The sequence below is a fragment of the Quercus lobata genome, chromosome 2, assembly GCF_001633185.2.
Source record: "Quercus lobata isolate SW786 chromosome 2, ValleyOak3.0 Primary Assembly, whole genome shotgun sequence".
Classification (NCBI taxonomy): Eukaryota; Viridiplantae; Streptophyta; class Magnoliopsida; order Fagales; family Fagaceae; genus Quercus; species Quercus lobata.
In genome coordinates, this window is record NC_044905.1 from 8,582,835 (window position 1) to 8,607,103 (window position 24,269).

The 24,269-nt window shown below is 36.1% G+C and overlaps 3 protein-coding genes across 4 annotated transcripts in view; 1 reads left to right on the top strand and 2 right to left on the bottom strand.

Annotated features, from left to right (window-relative positions):
• Positions 1-15,730, bottom strand: part of LOC115974331 (S-adenosyl-L-methionine-dependent tRNA 4-demethylwyosine synthase) — an 18,902-nt gene extending 3,172 nt beyond the window's left edge. The window contains exons 1-8 of one of the 2 annotated variants that reach the window (XM_031094630.1): positions 14,758-15,729; positions 13,916-14,031; positions 13,368-13,543; positions 12,147-12,337; positions 11,948-12,034; positions 10,967-11,124; positions 10,681-10,891; positions 10,212-10,594 (exon numbers count right to left, since the gene is read on the bottom strand). In XM_031094630.1, the coding sequence (XP_030950490.1) occupies positions 10,451-10,594; positions 10,681-10,891; positions 10,967-11,124; positions 11,948-12,034; positions 12,147-12,337; positions 13,368-13,543; positions 13,916-14,031; positions 14,758-15,597 (1,923 nt within the window). In that variant the 5' untranslated portion in view covers positions 15,598-15,729 and the 3' untranslated portion in view covers positions 10,212-10,450. Of the gene's footprint in view, positions 1-10,211; positions 10,595-10,680; positions 10,892-10,966; positions 11,125-11,947; positions 12,035-12,146; positions 12,338-13,367; positions 13,544-13,915; positions 14,032-14,757 lie in introns of those variants that run through there. The other variant, XM_031094631.1, reaches the window with a different exon arrangement.
• LOC115974332 (neuromodulin-like) lies at positions 3,170-4,618 on the top strand. Its single transcript, XM_031094632.1, has 2 exons — positions 3,170-3,805; positions 3,943-4,618. Exon 2 carries the CDS (start codon positions 3,963-3,965, stop codon positions 4,371-4,373), a length of 411 nt encoding a protein of 136 aa, XP_030950492.1. The 5' UTR covers positions 3,170-3,805; positions 3,943-3,962; the 3' UTR covers positions 4,374-4,618.
• Positions 15,731-17,298: 1,568 nt separating the features above from the next.
• Positions 17,299-23,748, bottom strand: LOC115974330 (probable methyltransferase PMT28). Its single transcript, XM_031094629.1, has 8 exons — positions 22,389-23,748; positions 22,137-22,286; positions 21,229-21,499; positions 20,970-21,062; positions 20,074-20,248; positions 19,549-19,791; positions 19,115-19,309; positions 17,299-17,711 (listed from the first exon to the last, which is right to left on the bottom strand). Exons 1-8 carry the CDS (start codon positions 23,256-23,258, stop codon positions 17,513-17,515), a joined length of 2,196 nt encoding a protein of 731 aa, XP_030950489.1. The 5' UTR covers positions 23,259-23,748; the 3' UTR covers positions 17,299-17,512.
• Positions 23,749-24,269: the final 521 nt, after the last annotated feature.

Here is a 24,269-nt window from a genome sequence, read left to right on the forward strand (position 1 = left end):
CAGAAGTGGCAGCATGGCGGGGCTTCAAACGTTTAGGTCCAGTCCATTTTCCACAGGGACCTTTCTGAAATCCAGACCGGACTATCGCCCCGTGACCAAGTCCAAGCTTTTCAAGCCCACTCTCTACAAATCGTATTGTGAGGGATCTCTCCCGCGTGAACCCAAAAATGTCACTGGGCCGCGCAGGAATCGTGTCCTTACAATATTAATTTCCGAATCTTCTCTTTGAATTATTTAATACAAACGGATAATGAAAAACAAGAGGAACCAATCTATTAAAGCTACTCCCATTAATTTAGCCATTATCAGGATATTAGAAGTTGCGTTTAATTCTCTTCCATTAATCCTATGTCCTTCCTTAATAAGTTTAGGTTAATACCAATGGGTCTAACTTACCTTCAATAGTTTTTCAATTGGACATTCTGTTAGTTTCCCATTGAGATAAAATGATGTGATATTGGGGTTTTAATCTCCTCCAAATGTTTAGTTAATGGATGATGTATCAATTTCTCATTAAAACAAAAGAAAATGTCCAATTAAAAAACTATTAGAAGTAAGTCAACCCGTTTTATAAAGCATTCCTCTCATGTTTGGCAGGGACAGTTCCACGAGATAATTTCTTCAAATATAAGATGTTGATGTATAGCCGTATAGGTACTACACCACTCTAGGTTTCATTCAAGCCAAACCCTTGTTGGACTATTTATATATAACCTTGAGTTTTTTTTGTTTTTTCTTTTTGTTTCTAAAGAATATATAAGTATAACCATAAGTTTATCATAACTTCAAAAGTGTTCTCGTCACTTATTTGCCAGTTTCTACATGGAATGTAAAATGTATGGTAGTGACACTGACTCTTCATGACTCGTGTGCACAGCAGTGACAGCACTATAATCAAGAGAAACAAGATTTAGTGACTTTACAAATTGGTTTGGACAGAACAAGACGAATTTCTCCTGAGTGCACTCTTTTCTTTATGTCGTGACCATTAACCAAACATGCTTCCTTGCTTCCTTGGCTACCAGACATTACTTGATTAGTGTTTTCTTATCGTTACTTGATTAATTTTCGTTTATCTAAGATGTACTAAGATATTCCAGTAAACCCATTTTGGCCATCTAGATTAGCATGGAGTAAATAAAATGACGTTATTATATGGAGAAAAACTTCATTTCAATGGCAAATCTATAGTGTCCCTCAACTTTAAAGGAAAGCCTTATAATCACAATATATTTGACTTGCACTGTATTATATGCTGGTAAATCAACTTTAGACTGCTTTAAATCAATTTAAAATACCTCTGTGCGCACCAATAATATTTGATATTAATGATCTCTCTCTCTCTCTCTCTCTCTCATATTAAGATAAGAGATACAAAATTCCAGACTACGAATGAATTAGGATAAACATTTTAGGGTCTTGGTGAACTAGTGTTAAGATAAGGGGCACATGTGTAAAGAATATTAAAAATTCAATTATCAGTAGTAATGTATATTTGTTTGAAAGAAAAAAAAAAAATACACAACTCAAATGTTCATTGTTTTGCAAACACAAATTAAGATGATTTTACGTATTTTTCTTGATATTTGAGTTCAACTTGATGTTAAATTATTCAATCCTCCTAGACAGAGATGTCATCTTTGCCCAATGATCCTCCAAAGTCCAAATCAATAGTTAAGTACCATGTAACATGTAACTAACTAAGTGATGTTAAGATATTACAAATTTATTATGTAAAGCTTACAAACCGATGTGTCACTAATCATCAAAACTAAAACCAAAAACAAAACAAGCCAAAAATATATATATATATATATATATTTATTAAGTGGTGCACACCAATCAAATCCATTATCATGTCGTAAACTTTTTTATGCAATAAGACTTGTATTATCTTTAATATTTTTCTAACTAAAATGAACTTAGTGACAAAGTAGTTGTGTCATGTAAACTAAATATCTTCAACCCTAATCACCTTTAGACAGTAAATAACCAAGTGTAATGCTCTCAGCTATTGTTTATGAGGACCATCAAACAAAGATACTATAATTTTTCAGTAGTGAATAAATTTTCACTTGGAAAAAGTATAAAAAATATCTACTAATTAAGTATTAAGTAATACTTGAAATACATAAAAATGCACAACTTTATGCTATAACTCGCCATGTGACAAGTCATTTTTGTGGCACAAAGTTGTAAGTGGTGGAGGTGTGATGGTGGGCCATGTGGGGACAAACCTCCACTACTCACAACTTATCACGTGACGAGTTATAACACAAAGTTGTGCACTTTTATGTGTCCCAAGCATTACTCTTAAGTATTATATAGATTTTAATTTGTATTATTAGGAGGCCTTAATGAAAGGCAATTTTTACTTAGTCTTGGAGCAATACCTCCGAGCTTTCATAAATGAATGGACTCCATAGTAGATTCCGCGTGTGAGAATCCAAAGCACTACTTTGAAACTATGTAAACAAAAGCCAAATTTTTATGGCATTAAAGATTCTTGTATTTTCTACCCAATTTTTTTTTTCTTGTATTATATTATTGAAAAGAAAAAAAAATTTGTGTGAGAAACAAATAAAAATCGTATTCTGGTTTGTGATTCATCAAGTGTAGTATGTCTGATTATTATTATTTTTTTCTATCTTAAAATTTCATTATGTTATAAGAATTGAAAAAATTATAGCAATCAGTGACATTCTGTCATCACTCATTGTTTTGTTTTTTTGTTTTTTTTTTGAGTAAACACTCATTAGTTTAGTTAAGTATAAAGAGGAACACACGGTATTTATTTATTAAACTCGGTTCTATTTTAATTCAACTCGTGAGAGCAATGGACTAGGAACTAGGAAGCCAAACCAGATCAGTCTACCTCGTGGGTTTGGTTTGCTTATGGTCTTGGTCTTGCTTTTTTTTTATAACAATGTACTATGAACTAGGAAGTAGGAAGCCAAACCAGATCAGTCTACCTCGTGGTCTTGGTCTTGTTCATATATACAGTTCTATTTTATTTTATGTTTTTGGTTCATATAGTTGTATTGTTTATTTATTTTAACTCCGTGGAACTTGAGCCACACAATACCAATCATGATGTTGAAGCAGCGAATATTCATAGTCATCAACGATCAGTTACCACAGACCAGATTGGCCGTACACCTCAAGACTAGCTCATCAAACCTCAGAGACTCGAAACCCCGGAAGATACACAACAAGTGGTCATACTGAGACACTGAGTCCGAGTCGTACAGTGCACTAACCTTAGCTACGTAAACTAAACTCCGCATGCCCTTTTCAATCAAAGGAACAACCTTTGCTTCCAAGTTCCAACCCTTATAACCCTAACCATGGTTAGCTAACCCTTCCCCTTATTTTTTTTTTCCTCTCTTCGCTGCCTTACAACCACACTTCCTTCCTAGTCTTTTTAGCTCTGCAAGGAAAGAATATACGATACATAGGGATGGGTTGGATAAACAGTCATCAAGAGAGAAAAGGGAAAGATGAATTTAGTGGCTTTTCAGCCTTTAAAGTTTAACGAATTTCTTATTCTATTCATTGGGCTTTGGATGAGAGAGAGAAAGAGAGGGAGAAAGGGATGGTTTCTATGGGGTTTTCAAAATCTAGGTGTTGGTCAAACATATTAGTACAGCTGCTTTAGGATCTTTATATAGAGAGAGAGAGAGAGTTGTGAACTTGGGATTAAAAAAAAAAATACTGGGTCTCTTTTTGGAATGATTTTTGGAAACCAATACTAGAGGCAAAAAAGGATTTGAACATCAAAGTTAATGAAAGATTTTGATTTTAGGTGTGGTCTCTTGTTTTTTTTTTTTTTTGATCCAGTGTGGTCTCTTGTTTGTGTTATAGGGATATCTGGGTACACATATTAATATAGCAATAAGATTATTTGTTTGTACTTTTGTTGATTGAGATATATATCTATAGGTTTAGATTGAGAAAGATCGATGGGCAAGAAGAAGCCTCAAAAAACGAAGGAACTTTCAGTAGCAATAGCAGAAGCTTCAATAACAGGAGATGAAGGCCAGCAACAGCCACAGTCTCAGACTCCCAGAAAGAGAGGTAGGCCTCGCAAGATCATTGAGAAACCTGAAAGCCAAGATAAAAAAGAAGAAGAATCAGAATCAGTAGCTAAAGAAGCTGAAGACACTACTAATGAGAGTCAATCGAAGAGAGTTAAAACGAGTGAGGAAGAAGAAGAAGAACAGCCAAAAGGTGAGGGTTCTTCTGCCTCTATGGGACTGGGAGCTTCAAAGAAAGAAGAGGATCAGACAGAGAAGAGGGAGGTATTACCAAAAGAGCCTCCGGCTCCAAGAAGCAGAGCTAGGCGAAAGAGTAAACCCAGAAAGAGCAGCTAGCTGAAGCTTAAATTAGTGGTAATATTAATTTAAGCCCCGCTCTTTTATTTTTCTTTATTATTACGTCTAGCAAATCAAGGAATAGATTTTTCCTTCCTTTTTGTTCCCTTCATGCTGTGTAGCTTCCCGATTCACTATTTGCTTCTCTCTTTTAATTCACAAAGATAGAAATTAAAGGGCATAGCTTTCGTATTGATTGCTTCAAGTAATTGTGCTTATCATTCTGTATTTGAATATTTTCTTAGTTTTTCTTTTATGGGTCCCAAAAAAGAATTCATTTTTTCTATATAAAAGGGTTAGATTGTTATCATCATCTTCTTTACAATTTCTATTGTAAAAAATGGTAAATACAGTTATTTTATTTAGCGTACATGGAAGCTTTGAGACTTGAAAGTAGGTCCATTTCTTCAGGTAGATTTTTTTCCAGGGTTTTTAATGATATGGAATAAGCTTTTCTGTTCTCACTAAATAAAGTCATAGTAGAAGAAGAAAAGTAGTTCAACGAAAACAAAAGAAGATACAATGAATGAGTGAGTTGTGGGGGAAGGGAAGCAAGAAAGAAATAGTTGGGGGAGATTTTGCAATATGAAAGGGAAGGTGGGGGAAGCAGCTAATGTAGTGTGTTGTGTAGCTAAGATTGGTAAACAGAAATCGAATTTACGAATTCAGAGAGTTGGTACCAGTGGCAGTGCCAGCTTTGTGCGATTACGAAGAGACACAAACTAACATTTGATGCCCAACTCAATGCCTATAGCACGTGACAGTCACGTTCCAATAATGAAATAATATTTATATGTTGAGTCCAACTCTCTTTTGCGTAGCTCGCTGCCCCGGTGAACCAATGGATGACTGATAGTTGACAGGGCTTGACGCTTTTGAACGTGGCACCCACGGCATTGAAGGGCGCGTCAGTGACACACACAGGAGATGAGCCCAAGTTTCATAAACCAATGGGGCAAAGGGTCTTATATAATAAATAAATGAATTGGCAGAGTCAAAAAAGTAGAAAAAAGTAGCAGAGCTGTGTGATGTTGCAGAAGGGCAGTGAGTGAGTAGAGAGAGACGTCCTGGATATGTCTTATGGATTACGGGATTAGTATGAATGGACTCGGGACGTTCGGGTACACTAACTTTATTGCACACTTCTCTAAATTTTATGCTGACCGAAATCATTATTATTATTTTATTTAATAACTTCTAGATCATGACAAAATAAATAGAGGATTTGATCAAAAAGTTTAGAGATATACCGCCGTTTGTTATGGTAATTTATACCGCAGGATTTTCTCACATTTTTTGCCAATGTATATTTTAAAAAAATGCAGACAACGTTATTAGAAATCACTTACAAAATGAGTCCAAATTCTTCCACACTACTTTACAACGACTACTAATATATATGCTAGAGCATTTATATTGTTACCATAATTTTAGTTATTTGGCTTTATTGAAAGTTATTTTATCTAATTTACTTTCCCACTTTACAAAACATCAAATATCAGTGGTTTTATTTTAGCTTTCAACACAATAAAATAACATAAACACCACAACAAAAAACAAACACCACAACCACCTCCACCAATAGCCAACTCCACCAATGACCACAACCACCACTCTACTCTGGCAACCACAACACAATGTAGAAAAAAAAAAACAAAAAAAACAAATAAACGAAACCATAACCACAATCACAACCCCATCACCACCAGCCACCACAACCACCAGCTATGACAACCAACCATCACAACCACAACCCACTGCCACAACTACAACCATAACCATAAACCACGAAACTCAGCCAAAATCCACAAAACCCACTGCCAAAGCCAAAATCATCCACTACCACCACAACCAAAATCCATAATCCCACTGCTAAAATCATCCATCACCACCACCATAGCCAAAATCAACCACCACTACAGCCACCAAACTCATATGAAAACACAAAAAATACCCAATCATAGCGAAGAGAGAAGAGAGATGGGCGGTAGCGGTGACTTGAGGCTTGGGGCTTGGGTCGGAGCAGGCAAGCTGGGTTTGTGGCGGCTGGGCGAGGCGAGATTGGCAAATGGAGGAAGAGATCGAAAAACGAAGGAAGATGAGCGATTGATGATGTATGTTTGGGGTGGCTGGGTTAGGTGAGATCGACGATCGGTGATGGGCGAGCTGGGTCGATGAGTGTAGAGTGGAGAAAAAATGGAGAGAGAAAGCATGGGATGAACTAAAAAGTAAAAGAAAAAAAAATAAAAAAATAAGAGAAAGGAAATTAATAAAATATTTAAACTAGTGTGAACACTAGTTTTTTTTACCTTGGAGCTAAAGTGCATAGCCAAAAGTAGTTGTGGAGCCAAATTATTTGACTTTGGCTCCACCAATGTAGCCATATTTTTTGTATTTGGTGGTAGCACCACCAATATAAATGCTCTTAAACTGGTACACATGTCAAAGTGGCGATTAGATTGTGATTTTTTTGTATAAATGACATAATTCAATTATACTAACAAAGGCTGGTTAATCATCTATTTTTTTAAAAAAAAATTTATAGAAATTTGAAAAAACTGTTAAAAAAGTTAATTTTTTTTTTCCATAAATTGTTTTCTTAAATGGTTTCTTAATATGCCCTTATGGTATTGGAGAGTTATTTTTAGAAATATTTTATTAGGAGAGTGATAAAACAATAAATTTTGTTGATAGTTTTTTATATTTCTCATGAAAGTAGTGTGAAAATTTTCTTGGTATATGCCCGGGCATGCATTAGTAAAACTCTATTAACAAATATGCAATTATGTTGTGTGACAAAATGTTTGTGAACTTGTATTTGATTACTAAAAGGAAAAGAAACGCTTCATCCAAAAACAATAAAAAAAATAAAAAGGAAAAGAAACACTAGGAGCTGTCAGGCCCAGGCTTTGACCTCGCTTGCTTCCGGTAGGACCCTAGCGTATCCCCCATTCCCTAGTGGGGGGTTTCGCTTTCAAACTGAAACGACTGGGTACTGTTTGATTGAAGTATATTAAAACCGAAAAGAAAACCAAACCAAACCAAACCACACCGAGTATGGATTGAAGATACATGTAGGTGTCCGTTTGTTTTAAGCGACTATTTATATTGATTCTCAAAGGAATTAAAAAGAGACTTTTTTCTATTTGGGCGACATGCAGAAAGACTCGTGCGGATTGGGTCAATATTAGCGTTATTGATCTATTGGGTTTGACAAATGGTAAAATTGCTCGAATTAATTTTTAAACAGACTGTTTGATTAGAAGTACACATTGATGCTCATATAAATGTCCAACCAAAATACCTAATACATTTTTTTTTTTATTATTAATATAGAAGCAAATGCCTAATACATTAATAGAAGTTGTAGAAAGGTAGAGGTAAGTGATAATTTGGCCTATTAGCACTTTTGCTAGTTGTGGGGTGAGATCCGAGAGTTGAACGCCCCTAATAGCAAATAAATTATCCAACAAACACTATTGTTTCTCGATTCCATTTAAATATATTCTCTCGTTAATTACCTATCTCTCCTTTTTCAATCTCTCTCCCCAAGCAGACCCAACTCTTCTCTTTTTTGCCTTCACGGCGGCAATTTTGTCGTAAATGCTGCAGCGGCAATGGATGGGATCATGTGGTTGTATTGATTGGCTGCAAGATTTATCAATGGGTTCCTTTCCATTCAACTCCCCAACAAGATTACATTCCATTCTAGTCATTTTCTTTCAAATATAAGAGAAATATTTAATTCCTTGACATTTTTTTATATTCCATTCCATTTCCTTTATAAACTCTCAAACATAATGCTAGGATATATTTGTTAGGGAGTGAGACTGGGAGAGGAGGAAAGGGGGGAGGGGAGGAGAGGAATGGAGAATACAATACGATAGAGAGAAAGGTGCCCAAATATAGTATACTCCGACCAACTTTCCCACTACTTTCACCATCTCCCTCCATCCAAAACTAGGCTTAGGCCCTCACATTCTCGGTTGCAAATTTCCCTCAATAAATCCCATGGACCGACCACGCTTTCTCTCATGCAAATCCAGAGAATTTCTTCTATTTTAGGGTAAAGCAAATAATAATACTAATAATAATAATTGAAAATACCCAGCTAGAAAAGAACAACAAAATGAGAAAACAGCTGTCCTATTCCTCAATAATGCTCCTGAGATCATGTCAGTCCAACAGCGGTTACCACTCGCTGCATCTTCTAGCTCAGTTAAAAGTGAATGAAATTTGGCTAGGTTCGTTTATTAATTTTCCAGTTTTCACTGGTCCCCACCGCAGATGAAAGATCCCATGTCAGGGCAGAATGTTTTTCACTCCCTTGTTTACAATGTGACATGATTTTTCTTAACTAAATTAATAAGATATGAACCATATAAACATTTGACTCTTAACCATTTTGTGAGAATTAACCATCTGATTACAACTGAAGGCATGACAATTCGTCCACAATTGAATAAATGTTCTTTTTCAAAAGAAATAATACAATGATAGCTCACAAACGAGAAAAAAGGTTGGGAACTGGATAATGCATATACCTCAAATCACATAATAATATCCCATTAATTCCTGAGAAAGAAAGTTGGAAAATGGATTGGATGGGATGAATATGGCGCGAATTGAATTTTCTTCACCCAACTTCCATGGCAATGGGTTTAGTACAAGAAGCCACTTAAAATTCAAATATTAGGCCGTTTCTAAATATAGGACCTTTCGCAGGTCAAGAAGTAGACAGGGATATGCAGCGGCTTAAAGTATCATTATGCTGCATAGAACACTATTATCATCATGACACTCAGAAAATTAACAGAAATGCTGACTAGTCAGACAACTGGAGTTCAAGAAAGGTAATGCATACTTGGTCCATGATGAGCCCGTATCCTAAAAGTTGGATAATGAAATGGATGAGCCTTAAGGTTTCAAATCTGTCTTGACTTAACAAAATCAGGAGTGAACTTATCCAAATGCTTATGTACACTGCAACTAACAGAGTTGCTGACTAATCTGGACAACTAGAGTTCAAGAAAGGCAAAGTATACTAGGTCTGTGATGAGCCCATTTCCTCAAAGTTGGATGGTGAGCCTTAAGGTTTCAAATCTTTCTTGATTTTTTCAAAATAGTGAACAAATTACCCAAATGCTTATGCACAAAAGTTAAGTGAGGTAAAACACTACTCATTTCTACTGCACTATAACAGAGTTGCAAGACTCAGATAATAGCAGTTAATATCTGGTTCTGCGTTCTATTCTCAAAGAAGCGGACAGCTGGAATTTGTCACCGGATGATAAACAGTAAAGCTACCCCAAGATATAGAAAGCTGGTTAAAAGGGTGATGCGCAAGCAAAAGGGGCCTAAGTTCTTGATTTTGGTCATACTCAGCCTATACCGTAAAAATTATGCAATTTGTCAACTACTGTCAACAATTTCTGCATGAAAATAATTGATGGAACAAATATACATCAGACGTAATGTCCGTTTGGAAAAGATTATTTTTGCCAACTTATTTTACTATTCAACTTATTTTTGGTACAATTCATAGGTCCAATTGCACTTTTTGGTATTATTCATGAGTCCCACTGTACTATTTCAACTAATTTTTATCTTTATTTACAGTATTTTTAACAAAAAGTTTCAGTTTCAGTAAAATAAGTGGATCCCAAACGGACTCGTAATTTACTCACAAATAAGCAGTTTTCTTAGACCAAAACTAGCAAGCCAAAATCTTTGACACTCGTATAATCACTTGTTACATCAGATAAAACCACTAATAATGTTTTCATTGAATTTCTATGAATTGAATTTTGATACAAGTGGAGCAATGATTGACCTCCCTAACCAAACAATTACAAAGTATAACCTTGACAAAACACTAGGTACTGCAAAGTAACATTTTAAAAACATATTATTAAAAAATAAACAAAAATGTAAAAGACAAGGGCAACATGCTATCACATCAACCTGGACTTTTGGGCTCTCATCAATTGCCAGTTAGCCAGAGTGCAGTAAAATATAACCTATAATTAATATAAAATTTTTCCTGTCAACTCAACTAATTCAAGTGTCTAACCTGGTCAGTCAGTGCTGGATTTGTGGCGTCGCTCCTTCTTATACCGAGACTGACCCGGATCAAATCCACCTTCTTCTGCTCCATAGACAGCCCATGATGGTGTGGCAGCCATGTAATCCACGCTGCTAAACGGTTTTCTAGAAGCCACCTGCATTTCCAATGATAGTAAAATCAGTAACTAAAAAACCTATCAATCTAAATTAAACCAGAAACAAAAATGGTGCTGTTTCTAACCAAGTTGTGGAACTTTTCATAATCTATCCATGTGAACCACTTGCCGTTGACCTTAAACTTATCAATTTTTGCCAGGAGTACACAACAGGAGTGCACATGTTCACATGCAACCTCGTACTCTCCTTGGCTTCTTAGAGCTAAGGCCTCAGAAAAAGCTTTCACATCAGAATGCCAGGGTACATTTTCCATTGTCAATTTTGATGTAGCAGACCTGAAAAGTTATCAAAATTATCATGCAGTTCAAGAGACCAACAGGGACAGGGGGAAGAGTATTGGGGCAACTCACGTTCCACAATATGTAACACCTTTGATTTCAACAAAATCAGGTTTTCCAACACTAAAGAGCTTAGAATAAGCATCAATGTCTTCTGTATTCCAGCCTTTCACCAGCGTCAAGCGGTAGACAGTTCGCTGTTGTTTCTCCCTGAGAGCTTTTAAGGAGTCCTGCCAAATATTTCCACAGGCATTAAAATGATAGTTCCAGTCAGTTAAGTTATACCAAGTTAAAAGATCAAGAAAAGGAAAACAGAGTGGCAGTGAGACATATTGTGTTACTTCATAACATGCACAGAAATTTGGGACCAATTATCAGATGGTTCACAGGTCCCAGAGATTGACATCTTTAAATAACAGCCATATGATAGTCAGTCATTTGAAAAAAAAAAATTTTAATTATGATATGCAGTATTTTGAACCAACTGCTGTGCTGCTATCTAATTTATAACTGACATCTACATCAGCACAGACAAAAGCAGTGAAGAAGTAAAGACAGAAACTGTGCTGCCCACCCCCCTTTTTCAACCTTCCAATTAGCCACAATTTGATTGTTGCTGTTCATTTGATACAGAGAAGGCATCTAGACCTCTTTGGCTTTATACCAAGGATGGTGTACCATCATGTTTACATAGGATCTTTTGTCACTAATGGTTCATCAGTAGGATTTGTAAGTGGATTTCCATCAACTTTATTATTTTTCAACCAAACCATGAAAAAAAAAAAAGCAAAGGACCAATTGGAGCCAACCTCTCAAATAATTGAAGAAAAGAAACAAAGTTTTTTCTTCTGTATGATAAGAAGTAGAGCAAATAATGAATTCAGTAGGAGATTTTTATTTATTTGGATTTATACTCTCTTAAGAGTTGATCTCTACAGTGCATAGAGGTTAATCAATAATCTAAACAGTTTGCAAACAGTCAGACTACGATGACAGTAGAGGTTTGAGTGCCAAATAGTTTTAGCTCCTAAATACTGAAAGAAGTTTACATACAATGAAGCGCTCCCAAAAATCCCCAAAGAGTGGCCTATCAATTGCCTTCAAGCTATCCTTTGTCGCAGCATCTACACTTACATATAACTGCAAAAGTAAAAAAAATATACATATCAATTGGGTTTGCGATTTATTAGACCTGCAAGGATCTTCTGATGCAAGATTCTTTTTGACAAAGAATTTACTGGGACATGCAAACCTGGGTGACAGGCCTCAGCATTTCAATTTTTTCAGGAAACTGTGCATTTGTTACTAGGAAAGTAGAAATTTGCCGCCGGTGCAGCTCATCCACAAGTGTATTGATCTCTGGGTACATAATTGGTTCACCAACAAGTGATAAGGCACAATGCCTAGGTGAGAGACCTTCCATTAACCGCTCCAATGTAACGCCTGCATGAAAAGATTCTTGGGTCAAGGGTAGACAAGAATTTTTTTTCTTTTTTTAAATATCAATAAATATACCAACACAGAGATAGACATGCCTATATGTATATACCAACACAGACATGCATAAAAGCTGAAAAGGGGCTTGCACAAAATGAAAAAGAAGCATAAGCCATGTGTGATGCAGGACAGTAGTAGGGAAAAAGAGATAAAAGGGGCAAAGAAGATAAACAGAATGAATCCTGAGCTTCACCACCTAGAATTTGTCTGTAAACCTTACGCATCACAACCTAAGGGGGCATTTGGTTTGCCGTGATGTTACATTATGCCGTAATATTACGTTATTGCAATCTTACATTAATGTAGTCTCAACACAATAATAAAACATTACATTGTTTAGGAAGGTGGTGGGATTAAGATGATATGATATATTTTGTAATTTTAAATTATGGTAATTAGAAAAAAAATAAAATAAACCAAAATTCTTAATGTCACATCATTGTAATGTGTATCACATCAAAGGCACATCACAACGAACCAAACGACCCCTAAGGGTGTTTGAAATCACCACCAAACAAAGAGAAGCACATTCTCCAATAATAAAATTCTTATTCCAATTGTAATGTCCTTCATGATCACAAGAGCATTAGTTTAATAAGGTTTCAAGGATTACATCCATATGGAAATATCTAATTGAATCCCATAAAACCCTCAACATTAAAAACCAAATTCAAAAACAAAAATAATTTCACATTCAAAAATAAAATCTGAAATAATGTTGGTGCTCCTTGTATCAATGTGTTAAATGAATTGAAGTCACCATTTTTCAGCCAAAGCAATCACCATAAATCTTTGACAATACCAGGGCCAGATCAGGCAATTTCATATTAAGGTCTACCATACTTTTCAATAACAGGGCTCAACCTGCAAAGAAAAAAGGACTGCTACCCAGAACTTCTTTCATTTACTTAAACTATTGCATGCAGGTTTATTATTTTAAAGGATTATCCAACCAGTACAGAAATAAATAAGTTACCAGGAACTCCTTTCATTTGCTTAATCATGTTTGTATGCAGGTCTATGGCAGAATTCACAATCTCTAAGGGATCATCCATCTTCCACTGCCAACTCTTTCCAACAGGATTTGTATGATGTCTCCAACAGAAAACACATTTATTGGCACATGCCAAACTAGGGGTTGCCTCCATGCACCTGTGTCATACCATAGTTTGACAAATTTAAACTGCTAGCTGAGGCAACATGATATTTATAGTTTTATTAAACGCAAATAAATTCAACAAAAAAGCATGTAGACTCAGCAACTACCAAAAAAAAAAAGAGACAGAGAGAAGAAAGAATGGGCTGTGTAGAAACAGAGAACTCATCTTTACAAGCATAGAAAACTACAGAATCTCAGTTAAGAGATAGAAGTTCTCATTAGTTTTCATTCAAATTTAATTATCTGACAAATGTTTCCTTAAAATTGGCCATATTGTTGGACAATCAAATAAAAATGGAGTCAAAATCATGAAAACTTAATATGATGGCAAAAAATTCATAACAAGTTAATAAAGAACCAATTACCTATGACTCTCAATTCCATAAAATGAGTGCTTGTAGCAACCTCCTCGGCCTCTAAGCTGAGACTTAGTCCATCTACAAATTTTCACACCACTATGTGAACCAATGATTTTATATCCCTGCAAATGTTATGTCATTTTAACAGAGCCAATAAAATAAAAAATAAATAAAAAATATGTAGAAATTAATTAAAAGAGTGTAGCTCATAAAGTGCTAGACTGGAAGATGTGAGGGTAGAAAATTTATTCTAATGATCAAAAGAGGGAGATTGGAAATATATTATTTTCCAATTTATTAAGACCTACATTGCACCACTATCTTCAGAGCCATACAGAGTAAAAAAGAAAAGAAATTCTGAACTATCAATGTATAAGAGAAAGACAAAATTTAACACGTACTACCTGTGTAACTTCTAATTGCAGCCTTTGCAGGTACTTCAATACAAGTAACAGATAATGTTTATTGATATAAGAAGAAACTCAAGCATACAGGGTGCACATGGGAGACCCCTCTAAAGAATTGCAACTTATGGTCAATGTAATCTATAAAATCAACAGTGGAAGGAAGAGAAACCCATTCAGTGGTGAGAGACCATTCATACATTGACCGAAGTACAAATAAGTTATAACCTCCTTATGCTTCGATTCATAAGCTAACCCACTGAGCTAGTTTTAATATGTGTTTGATATGTTTAAGAATTCTATAATAAGTACTAATTTAAACATCTCTAGTAGCTCTAACTCTAAGTCTTGAATTAACCCCATTCAATGAGGACCGCAATTGAAAACTCAACGGTAATTCAAATCGACACATTTTTAAAAATAGCTACAATAAGATAGGCATACCTGCTTCTCTAAGCTTGCTCTAATCGCCGGAGTCACCATATCTTTTTTCCCATTCAACTTTCCATTAGTTTCAGCCACTGTCACCGTTTTCTTCCTCAACGGCGCTTTCCCTGCAATATCCTCAACATCAACAATATCCGAACCCTCGTCACCGCCTTCTTCTTCACTATCCTCATCTTCACCATCGCTCTCAGAAACCAAAACTTCTCCACCACCATTTTCGACCACGCCACCACGTTTCAAAAACCCAACCACCTTAACACTCCAAGCATCAAACACTTCATCTACATCACCGCTATCCACATCTCCTTCCCAAACAGGCAAAACCTCCCTAGCACCCATCGCTCTCATCTGCTTCGAGAAGTCCCTCGCAACCGAGTTGAATGTGGCTCCGTAAGCTCCACTCCCGACGCCGAAAACCGCGAAATTACAATTCGAGAGCAACAGAGACCCAACCCTAAAGTCATCGGCGCTCTCCGCAAGCCAGTTCGCGAAGAACTTCGCACTCGCTGGAGCTTTACCATCTTCCCAAGTCGAAGCTACGATCAAAACTAGGGTTTCTTTCGGAAGATCTTCGGGCTCGTAATCTTTGGGATCGACGAGGTCGAATGCGAGATCGTTTATCGCTAAGAGATCGAATAAACGTTGAGCTAGGGCTTTGGAGGTACCTGTTTGAGAAACGAAGAAGAGCTTCGGTTTCGAAACGGAACGATTAGGGTTAGGGTTTTGTAGAGAGAGTTTGAGTTTTCTTAAGCGGCGAGATTCGTAGAAGCAATAGAATGTTGAGGCGGAAAGGAGAGCTAAGAGAGTGAGTCGAGCTGAGAAAGAGGAAAGGGACATAGTTGGGTATGATTTTATTGATTTGGTTTTTTTGTGTGTTTTTAGAGAGATTTGAAAAGTTTTAGGGACATGGCGGGGTTTATGCTGTAAACGAATGAGAGTTTTGAGAGTGAAGAAGAAGAAGAAGATGGCGCTTTGGTACGCGAAGATGGTGGGCCGTATCTCAATTCAACTGGGAGTATGGGCTTTATGGGCTTTAAGTTAAGGCCCTTGGTTTTAAGGTCAAGGGGTATTTTACATTTTTACTAGCGCACAATGTGAAAACATGACCTTTTTTTTATTAATTTTTTTATTTTATTTATAGATATGTGATAAAATCTCAACCTATGTTGTTAGTTCTATAATAGCTATGACTAATTTTAAATATGTGTCGTGTCAATGATGTAGATATAACTCATATAAGACTGATTTTAAATATGTGTTCGTATCAGTGTCACATTCAATGCATTGGAGCACTGGATACAAGTTAAATACTGGAATATAAAAATAAGCGTCAGATCAATTTGTAAACATGTGTATGATGTGGACACATGACCAATTTTCAACATGTGTCTTGTCAACAAGGAAACCCAATAATGGAGAGAGATGAATATACTGAATGCAAACATAAGATTAATAACTTTGCCTTGCATAGACAGCAGGTGTTGGATTATTTTGTAAGGCCTGCCCATTTTCAGATTGCATTGGATCACCATGGTTTTTGAGTGGAGCTTGTAATGTAAATTTATGTTAAAACCTCTTTCCCTCTCCCTTGTGTCTGTGTATTTGTTTCTAAAAAAAAAAACACCAGATCAATTTACATATCCTCTTAAAAGGAACAAAATTTGCATGTGAAGCTATAGAGGGAATATACTTCTATAATACTGGTAGAGAACTGTTAAGATCATTTAAAAACAAAAGGTTCATTGCCTACATAGTGACATCTAGTTTTTAGTTGCTTTGCCTAGGAATTTTTTCTCATTTGCTTTGCTTCTGTCTTTTTATGAAGTATGAACAGATCTGCCAGAAACAATAGGAACCAATGGAATTTTAGTAGACTTCCAAACTTCCTAGCCTTCGGCCATTTAATCTATCAGTAGACTTATTTCAGAGTCGGCTATATTTAGGCCTTATAGGCAAAACATATTGTCTCAAAATTTTTCTTTCTGTGTTGTTTACAATAATGCTCAAGTAAGTTCTAAAGTTCATTTCAAAACACCACATCTCAGGAGGAATGTGATACAAAGATGAACTCGTCTGTGCTAGCTTGCTTTTGAGAGTATACCAGGAGTCAGGACAAGTGGACAACTTTCACATGAGAATAATCTTATAAATTGCCAAATTGGAATCTTGATTCTTCTCGAAGAAACAAAAATTATGAGTAGTTATATACAAGGTACTGAAATCATTGCTAAATATGATTGTCAAATATAAATGATGTCACTTTTCGAGATGGACTCATCTAGTTGCTGAATAATATGTATATCTCTCTCTCTCTCTCTCTCTCTCTCTTGATAATTCGATAATTACAACAATGCAGAAGGGGATATCTTGATTCACTTTTCGATATATGTTTTGACTACCATGAATTCTGTCCCCCAAAAAAAAAAATGCATCGATTCCCCCCCCCCAACCCCTTCTCCTCTCTCTCTCTCTCTCTCTCTCCCCCTTCCCACTTTCTTTCCTCTTTACATTGCAGAGTCCAAAATAGAAACAGCCAGGAAAACCTAATATGGTGATGTCCAATTAGTATCCGTGTTAACACAATCAAGAATCAGTATACTTCGCACCAAAAATGAAGAATCAGTATATGTTTTTTTGGGGGGATTACAAAAGGGAGCCGAAAAGCTTTCACCTTGTTTTCTTGTAAAAGAAGACCGAGCATTTTCTAGTAGAATTTGTGGCCATACTGTCACAAGTCGCACAGATAGAGATTTTAAGGTCGCCACAAGGTTTTTTGAGCGCATATGATGCCCTCCTTGTCCTGAGCATAAGTCATTCGGATCTCCCAGTGCAAACTTCTTAATATTCCCTCCAATGGATCCAATATCTCCACCTTATCACGTATAATAGTCCAACCTCCAGGCCGCAGAATACGATCCATCTCAACAACAATGGATACAGGCTTATTACACCTGAAAAATAGCATGTAAGTGGGAAGACAAACATCACCAGTAAAGAAAGTACGTCTGAAAGTTCAAACACTAGCTTGGATAATTACAGAATGGACTACTAGGTGGTGGTTTAAAGAACAACTATAATAACAGCAAAAGCAGCCAAAAGTAAAGGGGCATAGTGGCATCATGACATCCAAAGACCTACAAGACTATCAAGCAATGGGAAAACATACTTGAAAGTGAAATAAAAGCTATTATTTGCAAGATGATGACTATGGGTCAGTTTGGATGCAGCTTATTTTGCTAAAAACTAAAAATACTGTAGCAAAATAATTTTTAAATGTATGAATAATGCTGTGAGACTCATTTTTAATGAAAGTTTTGTTAAAAAACAGGCTTATGGGTCTCATGAACAGTGCACGGACCCACTGAACAGCGCATAATCACGTGAAAACTAACTTCTCAAGAAAAAAAAAAAAAAAAAAAAAAAAGGCCAAAACGCCAAACACTGGGGACTGAAACGCAATCCAAACGGGTACTATAACTCTATAAGAGATCTGAATCCATTAGACCAACAATGATATTACACTAAAGTTTTTAACAATACAAAATATTTCTTGAAATTCAAATGTTAAATTTATATATTTTATTACACAGCATTGGAAATCATTAATGACAATTTTATCAGAGGACAGATTTTTTTTTTTATAGGTAATAGATATTTTCATTAAAAAAAGCGAGAACAGATACAATACCACCACAGTAAATTGCTATTCAAATACTGTCCCCACTAAGCAGAGCAACGCCAAAGTATCTGCCTGTCTATATAATGTTGCTAGGGTGCATGTATTTATTAAACTCTTTATGAGTCCTTTTTAACGTGCATAAAATTGATGTGTTCCCAATGTCTTCTCCCCAACCCATCATTATATGCACCAAATCCAAGAGTGGTTTTTGAGACCAAGGTATCTCCACATTGAAGTAACATAGACTCCCTACTATAACAATTTTCAGGGAAGAAAAGAATATCCCATATAAAAACATCGAAAGTTTGCATATATATGTAAACATCTTAATCTGGAATCATAAAACTGGCCAACTATGTAATGCTTGCTGACAAGATGAGTGATTCAGGCACTAATAATCTAGGACATTAAAATAAATAGATAATTGAACCTACAAAATGAATATTGCCTGTACATCCAAGCAATGACCTAAGGGAAGGTTCATTTGTAGGGTGGTTTGGACAGATGGATTTAAGCAGTCAACTAAGACTGCACTAAACTTGATGGGTAAAGCAAAATTAGATTGCAAACTTGTCTTCATGATACCCCACTAACATATATCCTTACCAAGAAAATTAATATAAATTAAAATAAGTTGCAATCTACAGATAAATTCACATAAAGTCTGTAACTAACCTGTTCTTGAGCCGCGAGAAGAGATGATCAGCATGCAAAAGATCATACGATCTTGGGTAAGTACCAAAAGACTCACACCAATCATGGTAGATGCCAACAAGCCCACGCTCATAAATGAAAGGAAGCGTATCAGGTGCATGGACTGGGACTACATTCATCACCCAAACCTTCTGTTGAGAGAGAGCTGCAGCAAATCTGTACATCACATGCACATTATTAATCTACTTTTTGATATATTTTATGGAGTTCAATATTAAAAATAATAATAATAATAAAAAGCCCATAAAACCAGAAGGAGACAGGACTGTGTCTAAGCAAAAAGAAAATGCATACATTTTGTACATCTTCTGACCCTTTAACACTAGAAACTTATACAAACAAGCAGTACAAAAAATCAAAGGGAAATTAATTATTCAATTCTTCTGGTTGCATACCCTCCATAGATGGCTTTCATGTCCATCACATTCCGTATATTTGACCAGTCAATGCCAACTCCAGTGAGATAAGACTTGTCAACAATAGCTTTCCAGTGTTTTGTGTCTTCAATCACTCTTTCTTTGTCATTCAACCAGTCAGGATAAGTGTCAAGCCTCTTAGGCCATTCCTCAGGCCACTCTGTCCCATGTTGTTCAATTGCAGATGGAATGGTGTGCAAGCAAGTCTTTATAGGAACATGCCTGTTCAAAGAAAATATTGCAGTTGCCAAGTAAATGGGTATAAAACTGATATAGAAAACATGTAAAGAAAAAAAAGGACAGTTTCTCAAAGCTAGTAAACACATAATGATAAGGTGTATCCATCATTTTTCAGTCAGAATGTTGATTCTACTTTTTTTTCCTAAAATGGAATTGTAGGTATCCCACACTGATAATGGCTATCACTTGTTTCAAATCTATATTTCAAAATAACAGTACTAAACAGGACAATAAATTTAGTAAAGCAAGCTCATCTTGGCATACCAGGCTGCATCTGGATTTTCATTTTCCTTGCATAGCGGTGGATTTTTCTTCCTTCTCAATTCATATATACCATTTGATTCAGGCTTCTGATATATTTTGACACCAACTTCACTGACTTCTTCAGTTTTATGAGCCAGAATATTCCAACAGATAGATGCTGTTAATCTGGACATGGCTGGAATGAGAAGACTGTTTAGTAAATATAATACTTCAATAGATTATGCAGAAACCAAATATAACCAGTTCTTGCACATGTGGCAAGAAGAAACAAAATAGCAGATTGGTAGGCATTGATTTAGCATAGGAATATAGGATCCATAAACTGACCCCAGAACAGCAGGATAGGACTTCCAAGTTCCAAGGAGTTCACCACCCTTTATCCCACTTAACAAGTTAAAACCTAGTAGTGATCTACCATTATGTAATAACAAGTATATGCATCTGGCCACTTTTTTTTAAGTACAAAGCCTGTGAAGCATACCCCCTTGACTAGCAAAATATGACTAGCATATAAAACCTATTGCAAAATAGTGGGTAAGGTGGTGGACCATATGCACCATTCTAGAAGGCATACTTAATTGCCACTGACAAGGGAGAAATGATAAAAAAGTGGAAAAGTAGAAGTACGTGCAACCTTCGGTGGCTGCATCATTTAGAATATATGTGGGATACTACAAATGGCTGGGTACTCAAACCCATTGCACACATGCATCAGTATGTCAGTTGCTTATAAATTCTAGTCATTCATCTAATCCTCTCAAATGGATGATAGCCTAAAGAAGCAAATTTATTATAAAGGTGATATAAATGACACTAACATTTTTAGGAGAGATACATGTGTTAAGAAGAAACAAACAACATCATAGTGTCCAAGGAAACCACTCTTATATGCCAACCTTCTTCTTCTTCAATGCTTTCATGTTTAGTTGACAAAATAAAGTATCCACCTGGCCTTAAAATCCGATTCATCTCTAGAAGGAGCTTACCCCCTGAAAGCAAAAAAAATAATAAGAAAGCTTGGCTAGTAATGTGATAAAATAAATGAAGCTTAATAAATAAAAAATGAAGAAAATTTAATAAATAAATAAAGGCAAAAAAAAAAAAAAAAAGAGACAAAAATTGGAATGAAAGAGAAAAAGGTAATGAAAGACAAACCATTAGAATGCCAAGACAAGCCGCACCCGCCACAATGAATAGCATCGAATGCAGTACTAGGAAAAGGAAGCCTTCTAGTTCCTAAAGGGCTAACTACAGCAGGAAAACCACGCTCAAGGGCAACCTGGGCTACGTCCGCTAGGTCATCCTTCAAGCCTAGTGACAATGCTAGTACCTCCTTATCAAGAAGAGAAGCTGAAAAGCTTGAATCCGTACATCCGATGTCCAGTACCAGACGGATATTCTTTCCCCATTCGATGTCTGGCACCATCTATCATATGCCAATCAAATTTCAAAGGCTAAATACACTAAGGATGAAACTAAGGTTCTAACATTTACTCATAAAGTGCAGAGAACAAGGGATATAAGAAATAATAATGACTTGCAGATTCCACGCAGCTGAGCAGACAGAAACTTAATGCCATACATAAGTGGATAAGTGTTTCAAAGTATCATAGTTTGTCCATTGCAATTAGTGAGTACTGGAGTTTTTATCAAGGAAACATCATTAGCACAATGCTATATATTTGTGTGGCCTCGTCATAATCATATATTGTGTTAAACATGAATCTTAGTTTGGAAATTATAATATTCTTTACATTCTAAATAACTAGGCGCATACAATTTGTTTGTGCATTGCATTGTCGTTGTCATATAAAATAAGATGGTGGGCAGCGGTGGTTGGGGTGCTGGAGGTGGGCGTGGGCATGGTCCATAGACATCACAGAGAGGTGAGAGCTGCAATGGTAAAAGCTAAAATCGTTGGGTATCCTGTATTGCAGTGGTGGTAGCAGTAGTAGGTGGTTGGGGTTATATCTATTTCTTATCTTTTATATATCAGCAAATTCACTAATATTCTCAAGAATTAATTCAAAAAAATCAAGACCTTTGGAACGGGAAAAACTCACCTCTTCAATGGACTCAAGGTAGTGAAGAACTCCACCCTTGAACTCAGATTGGTTTTGAGGAAAAGTAAGATACTCTCCAGACTCCACCACCCAACTGTGTTTCTTAACAAATGCTGCAAGTTTTGGATGGGCCACATTCCTGTGCAGTATCTGCACTAAGAGAAGAACATTACCATGAGGAAGCATCAGGCAAACTTAGCTCTCTATATAACTAAATACACAAACTATATCATACTAAACGCCTGCATATACCTTCAATTTGCTCTCAGGCCAACGCACTGGCGTCCCATAACCATCATGAGGAAGCGGAACAAGACACATCAGAGATGTTCTTGGGCAACTCCTCTCTGTATGCCGATAGCTCTGCAGCTTTGTCGTGCCACTTTCAATATCAATACAAGGCATATAATTATGCTTGCTCCTTGTACTGCACAATTTCCAAATATAATGTGCTTTTGGATCAAACAATGGACCTTTTATCTTTCTCTTCCTTCCCCTATTCCTTGATTCACCACCCCCATCTTCCAACTTCTCCTCAGATTCCTGATCCACTGACTCGGCCAAATCACCTTCTTTGTCCCCATTATCTTCACCATCAATGTCTATCCCATCCTCACCATCCAAGACCTCCTCTTCTTCTTGTTCTTCTTTTTCTTTCTGTGAATCTTCAGCCTCAGATTGCTTTGGCTCATCATTCTTTTTAGCAACTCCCTGAGGTAACTTTTTACCTTTCTCTCTCTTCTCCTTTGCTACTTCTTTCTCATCCTTCTTCCCAGACTTATGCTCCTCCTCAACAACCAAAGCCACAGACCCATTAACCCTTTTACCATCTTTCCTATCCAAATCAGATTCAACCTTCACCCTCTTATCTTCTTTACTAGATTCATGATTTTCCACTTGTTTCTTCTTAGATTGAGTCCCTGAATTACTTGGCTTAGTGTTGGCCGATACAGGTTCAGCTATGTCATCAAAACTTTCCCTTTGAGAGACCACAGATGAGGAAGTAGAAGAAAACATAGACCACACAAAGATGAAGCACAGACCCAATACAGCCACTGCTGTCATCTTCAAACAGAACCCATGTGGGCGTTTTGCTTGGCGACCAAACCGAGCTATTGCCATCTCTCTCTCTAACCCCTTGGTATGTAAATCAAACAAGGAAATCTATACCATACCCCAAGTATTCAAATCCTACCCAAAATGAAAATAAAACTCATATGATCTAGATTCTCAAAGTAAAATAAAAGGCAAAGAATTTAAGAATCATAAATAGGAAGACAAAGTTCAACTTGGGTTTTCAACTAAAGCAAGAAAAAAAAACTGAGTGCTCAAATGGGAAAGTCATGAATCAAAGAAGAGACTTTAAAATGTAAAATATCTTAGAAAAAAATAGTAGAATAGAATTTAGAAGTACCGCAGATAAGAAAAATTGCTATAGATAATGAGGTTTCAGCTAAAATTTTATTTTGAAGTAATGTCACCTACTGAGTACCCCCCCTTTTTTTTTTTTGATAAGAACTGAGTACCCCCTTGAAAGTATGGAGAAATTTCTTTTTCAGAACAGGAAAGTGACAAAAAGTATAGCAATAGTCTTCAAAAAAAAAAGTATAGCAATATGTGGGCATAGAGTGAGTGAGTGAGTGGGTTTGTATTTACAATACAATAATAAAAATCTAATAAATACTATTTTTAGTATATTGCAAAAGCTGAGGAACTGTTGGGATCACATTGTCCCTTGGGAGAACCTTTTTTGTCACCTCGGAGAATCGGGACATGCGGATAGACAGCGCTATTAGCGGAAAGGGCCAACGGCAAAGGACCCGCGTTTGAAGTTTAAGAGGTACTATGAGTCAATGATGTGTGACTCTGATGTGTTTTATGTTGAATTTGTTAGTAAAAATGAGTACTATAATTTATATCTGAGTGATATGCCTAATCACAATTAGTCTATTAATTTTCCCTCTATAGGTGGACTAAAATTAAACTGTTAGGCTTCCGTTTAAAATAGGCTCTAATGATTTTATTTTAAATCCAAACTTTAAGAAGGCAAAATTCAACCACTAAAGTTGTTTGTGTGACTAACTTGAGAGTAGGTCAAACCTTAATGGAGTAATTTGTTTGTCCAAAAAATTG

Coding starts and splice junctions, on each gene's coding strand:
- LOC115974332 (XM_031094632.1), top strand. CDS start 3,963: ATGGGCAAGAAGAAGCCTCAAAAAACGAAGGAACTTTCAGTAGCAATA.
- LOC115974330 (XM_031094629.1), bottom strand. CDS start 23,258: ATGGCAATAGCTCGGTTTGGTCGCCAAGCAAAACGCCCACATGGGTTC. Junction 21,500..22,136: donor ACCTTGAGTCCATTGAAGAG/GTGAGTTTTTCC, acceptor GGCATATGATAG/ATGGTGCCAGACATCGAATG. Junction 19,792..20,073: donor GAAAATCCAGATGCAGCCTG/GTATGCCAAGAT, acceptor TTCTTTGAACAG/GCATGTTCCTATAAAGACTT.